At 36.4% G+C, this 6,000-nt stretch overlaps 1 protein-coding gene across 6 annotated transcripts in view; it reads right to left on the bottom strand.

Annotated features, from left to right (window-relative positions):
• Positions 1-590: 590 nt before the first annotated feature.
• CNOT2 (CCR4-NOT transcription complex subunit 2) overlaps positions 591-6,000 on the bottom strand; it is an 85,889-nt gene continuing 80,479 nt past the window's right edge. For all 6 annotated transcript variants that reach the window (XM_050985629.1, XM_030238224.2, XM_050985622.1 and 3 more), the window contains one exon: positions 591-1,730. In XM_050985629.1, coding sequence (XP_050841586.1) covers positions 1,644-1,730 — 87 coding nt within the window. In that variant the 3' untranslated portion in view covers positions 591-1,643. The remainder of the gene's footprint in view (positions 1,731-6,000) is intronic.

Below are 6,000 nucleotides of genomic sequence, written 5' to 3'. Positions count from 1 at the left end.
TTTAGTAATTTCAGATATTTTTCAACAATCTGCATCACCAGAGCATCACCAGATGCAACTCAATGAGAAGTGGCAATCATATCTAGAAGAAGAAAACCATCCCAACAGTTCAGGTTTTTCTTCCTCTGCTCAGAACAGTTACAGTTTTCAGAACCAGTCTATATTCATGTTTATTTGCATCTGGAAGTTCAAGTAATAGCAATTACCAAATGAAATGCATTTCTGTTTTAAGTGGGAAAACACCAACATGGAACTAAGCTGTGATCAGCTCTAACCCAAGCTTCTCCCAAGTGATGAATTTTTGAAGCATCTTCCTATTATTTGACATGGTACCCACCCACCTTTCTAAAAATTATTTGCTATTATAAAGAGGGGCTCTGAAACCAAGGTTAACCAAAATTTTTAGCCGTGGAAACTTTACTGTGGAAAAGAATATGAAATTCTCATAAATTTACTTGTCAGCAGCAAAAAGACTCTTCAAGTGTCTTTAACCACTGTACAGCTTGATAGTTTTAATACTTCAATTTTTTTTCCATTTTTCATTGTTGAAGAAATAATTTCACAATCTCAAATCAAAGTCAACACTGCAGTGAGGAGAGCTTTTCTACTTTATTACAAAGAGAAGAAGCCTTTATGTGGTCAGAAAATACAAGATTGATCTTTTTTTTTTCTCTTCCTATGAAACGCTGCTGTTCAAACAGCCAGAGTGAATTGTCTCAGTTCACTTCTTTAAGTCCCATCACATTCACTTGGGTATGGATGTCCTTGGCTGCTGAAAATCTGGCCCTTTAGTGCACAGGGCGACAAAGTAGTCCCCTGACCAGCAGTTCCAGAATGTCCCGTTTTCATATATTGCATCCATGCACACCTCCTAAAAATGAGGTACAGCAGGGCAAACATTTTCCAAAATAGATGTCATATATATAATATATACACATTCGTACATACATACCTTTATTCATGTGATGTCCAAAAATTTAAAAAAAATGTACACATTTATTACAAAATCGTAACAAAGACTGGACAGTGTTTTGCTCATTCTGGAAAGATGAAGCTCAGTAATACACAACCCTGGAAACTAACCAGAGACTGTGGCAATATCTTTCTTCTAAACAGTCAGATATTCTTGCATTAAGCTTGGCGAAAACTGCCTTTCAAAGACAGAAGGGGAAGTAAAATGAAGGAAGCAAACCTTGCTCATCTTTCCAAATGAAATACGAGAAGGATCTTCACATAAAAATGCACAAACATTTTTTATTACCAATAGTGCTACAATGAACAATGCAAATTTTGTTGTCTAATTTTTTGTCTTTTTTCTTTTTTTTTGTTTTTACATTTTGGAAAACTAAGTGGTAAACTTTTGTCAGTGTACTCGCTTGTCTTTACAGACCCAAGCTTGTCTGCTGGCAAAAAAGAAATCAAAAACAAAAATTCAGACCCTGCTCAAACTAAAGAAAAACAATTACAAATTTAGTTGTTGGGCAGCACATAATTAGTAAGGCAGGACCTCAAATGGTGACCCTTCGCATGAGCCAATTGCCAGATCCTCAAGGAATTAAAACCAGGATGCCTGAGCCACATCAGTTCTGCAGTTATGTTGAGTATTGTGCTGAGACAGCCATACCCCAAGAAAAGGGAAGTCTTTAGAAGGCTTGCTGAGCAGGGTTGTAGTTGAAGGTTGATGGCAGATGAGGCCTTTCTTCTAATTTGTCATATTCCAGGTGGAACTCCTACAATTAAAAAAAGAAAAAAAGACAAACACAAATAAAACAATGCATCATTTACCTGTCAGCACCTGGTCTATCAGCCATATTTGAAAAGCACAAATACAGAGGAGACCAAGTACTAACTTAACCTAAGGCAAAACCACATGACTTTGCCATCTTGAAATCCCTATTTCAAGGAGAAAAAAGTATAAATTACAACAATCCTAAGCCATTATACCCAAAACATGCAGACTCTCCTATTTTTTGAATGCTAAATGACTCTCAGAACCCGTTACAACTCAAACAACTTTATATATGTACATACACAAAACACAAACAATAATTAAAAAATAAATGCAATCACAGCATGAGCTGAATTATAAACAAAAGCTGTCTTTCAAGGAGACGGAGTACAGAGGCTTATTCTGGATGAACTAAAGTTTGGGAATATTTTTGTGTTCCACTACCAGACTAAATAGCTCATGATGCACCAGGGGAGGTTCAGGTTGGACACGAGGGAGGTGTTCCAGAAACAACTGGACTTAGTGCTAAGGTCTGTTTAGCATGGTGGTGATCAGTCAAAGGCTGGATTTGATATTAGAGGTCTCTTCTAACCTAAATGATTCTGTGAAAATGTCCAGGTATAAAGTACTGAGACCCACTTAAGCCAAAATTTATTGAAATATTCCTCCACATTTCATAGTCATATTTAAACCCCAGACCCACCAAACCTGAAACATTATATTCTTCAGACCTTTCAGCAGTTTAACTGTGTCTCATGCTATTTAATCTTCACTCAAGAAACAGGGTAAGCAGAATTTACAGAACTGTTTTTAGGGGTACTTCTTGGTAATTCAACAACAACAACTTTGGACATGCTCAGTAAATTATTTTGTCTAACTTGGTGGAGAACCTCAGCAGAACAACATCTGTATCTGCAAAGCAAACTTAGCCCACTACTTTCACACAGAGATGAAAACACATGAGCAATGAAGAGATTATTTTAGAACACTCTCTAAAGTTATTAAATAGTATAATACTTCAGTACATGTAAATCTGTACTAACTTAATGCAAGAACAGAAATAAAATCTAGGAAATGCAACTCTTACACTGCTCTTCTTTCAAGGCAAAACAAGGTCCATTTAGCATAGAAAGAACATTCAGCATGGTAAGGAAACAAAGTAGAGGAAAATGCAAAGCACTGTGCACTCCCCTGAGAATACTGTCCCTAAAGCTGGAAAACCCTAGCAAAACTGATGTGAAGTTACAGCCATCTGCACTGAAATGTTGCACATCTGCTTCATTTCTAGCTCCCAGCTCTCTACTCCGATCAAGGATTTTGTTGCTGTTGTTGGGGTTTATTTGGTTGGCTGGTTTTTGGGGGATCTTTTTTAATTTATTTAGGTGATATGTTTGTTTGTTTGGGCTTTTTTACGTCATATATATATATATATATATATATATATATATATGCAAGTGAATTGCTTCTGGCATTCCTTATAAAAACTGCATGCCAGTTACTGTATGTTCTCTTTTTGGGCAGATACACACATGCTAAGGCTGAAGAGATGCTGCACCTCCCCCCCTTGGGTAAGAAGCAAGATCAAGTGGTACAAGCCCATATGTGTACTTTGGTGTCAAAGGCTGGATTAGGTTGGGTGAATCTCAGGGGGCCTAAAGGAAGGGTGGAGAGGGATTTTTTGCAAAGACATAGGACAAGGAGAGTGGCTTTAAGCTGAAGAAGGACAGCACTTAGATTGTGTATTAGAAATAAAGTCTTCACTATGAGGGTGGCGAGGCACTGGAACAGGCTACCCAGAGAAGGTGTGGCTACCCCATTCCTGGAAGTGTTTAAGACCAGGTTGGATGGGGCTTTGAGCAATCTGGTCTAGTGGAAGGTGTTCTTGTCCATGGTACAGGGGTTTAACTAGATGGTCTTTAATGTTTCTTCCAACCAAAACAGTTTTATGATTCCATGATCTCCAGTAATTCTGCAGTCATTTTATAACAGAAAAGACACCACTCAAGCTTTCTCTGCCCTTCATGGCTGTCAAAGTTTCTTTCTTGCACATAACTATGGATGGGCCTGCAGATACTATCCATCTATGGTCAGCTTCAATCAGTTAACTGAGCTTCCACAAGCCCTGAAGCGCCTTCAAAATGACCCATGGCAAATTGCTAATTAAACTGGTAAGATACAGTATCAGAAACCAGACAGTATCAGCATCCTAAAAAAGGGTTTTCCAACACAACTAAGGTTGTTGTCAGCTTCTACTGGCAGTGGAAGCTGCTAAAAAGGTGTCTGGAATAAATACTCAGGGGGCTGAGCAATCTTTTGTGTCCCACAAACTGGAAGTCCTTCCTTCTGAAGGAGTATGCTTCCCTACCAAATTTTCTCTAGAAGTATGTGAGCTCATACTTCAAACTGTCATTGACTTAAAATAAACAGGCTTGAAACAGCCTTCTTGATTTGCATCCCAGTGTCAGTAAAGCTCAAATTCAATATTCAGTAGCATGTAGGAACACTTGAAGATCTGTCTGACAATACTTAAAAATGAATTAATTGACCAGTATTTCTGGAAACTAAAAGCCAATTATTTATTACATAGGGGAAAATACTTTGTGTTTTTGCTTTTGCCACTGTGGTTTTAGGATGTCAACAGCAGCAGTGGAGTTATTTACCATAAACAGATATAAATAAAATGTAAAAAATCTCACTGATCTATTGATAGATGTGTTAAATTACTTTCTTTTTCCACATGGAGGGAAGGATTAAAACTTAAAAACCCTTTATTAACCAGGAATAATGAATACTGAATGTGTGTAAAAACTTACAGCATGTGTAACACTAAATAAATTCTATGCAAAGAAAATAATCACCTCTCATGTCATCCTGAAAACTTGCTTTGATAGCAAAGGTACCTCAGTCTGTACATGTACAAACAGTAACAGGCATGGATATTTAAGGTAGGAAAGGATTGCTCAGGATGATCCACAGCAGTTATAGAGTAAAAGTAAACAAAAAAGTTAGCAGAATAGGCCTGAGGACAAAATATTCTGGATTGTGTAAATCCATGAGAGCAGAGAGTAGAAATTCCATGGCTAGCTTAGAAATTCCAAATGGAACTTAAAAGTAGCATTGATACTGACTCTAAGATGGATGCAAAACCCACTTTAGGGGCTGAGCTGAAATACTACGCTCCATCTTTACTGGAATAATAAATTTAACTTTCTAATTATGAAACTATTTCAATTAATACTGATCTTGACAGGATAGGGAATAATTTCATCTAGACAGCAACCCTGACAAGCAAATAAACACTTCAAAATTTAATTTTCTCTCCCATAAAGAATTCCATGTTTTAGAACTATAACATCAATATAAAAAGGTTTTATAATCTTGTACTTAAATTTATTCTCCTTACTGAAAAGTAACAAGAAAATTCAAGCAGCTAACTTCAGACAACTTAAGTCAGGATTTCAGTAAATGTGCAATTATAGAAAGCACTTTTGGTGTCAGAGGTATTTCCTTTCCTCTCTCATGCCTCCTCAACAGCAGCAAACTATAGCCAAAGCTTCAGTGAAATAAAAAATAAAAAATCAGTGTCTTTAACCTCAGCATACTTTCCACATGCCCTAGGATGAAAAACCATATAACAAACATGTGTAATCAGAATTTTTCTGCTTTTTACTTTGCCTTTAAGGTGAATTTGAAGTTTATCAATCATATTTTTTTCACCTTTTACTACCATGTGTCAAATCAGAATTAATTTTACCCTTAATAGTTTAGGAATTCTCATTACTCTGCTACCTAGCTGAACTTCCTTCTTCAGTCTATTACCTATTAAGAATATAAAAGTAGAGCCTACAGTTTAATAGAAAAGATAATGATTTGATTTTTCTTGAAAGAAGCCTTCTTTACTTTTGTTAAAACCAATCCAGAACACTAAATCTACCAAACCACAACTGGTTTATGTTTTTAAAAAAGTAAGTTTTAAGATTTTGTTGTGCTATCTACAGAAAACTGCTGTATTTCAGTGCAGCAATATTTCATACTGCAGTGTAGCTTAAAATAGGGACAATAAATACGTAATACAAAAAATACACTATGTCTGCAAGGCACAACACATTAGGGTATGTGCTGCCCTATATCTGAGCATCTACACTAGAAAAAGAACCAAACTTATAAAGCACCTTGAAAAATAATTGAATATGCACATATGAGACAGTAATTTATGAGTAAGTATTCCTGTACACCAGTTTCAATAAAGGACTAGTGAAACTGCTCAGCAG

The sequence above is a fragment of the Serinus canaria genome, chromosome 1A, assembly GCF_022539315.1.
Source record: "Serinus canaria isolate serCan28SL12 chromosome 1A, serCan2020, whole genome shotgun sequence".
Lineage (NCBI taxonomy): Eukaryota > Metazoa > Chordata > Aves > Passeriformes > Fringillidae > Serinus > Serinus canaria.
Note: the sequence above shows the minus strand (reverse complement) of the source record. Positions and strands in the feature narration are given on the sequence as shown.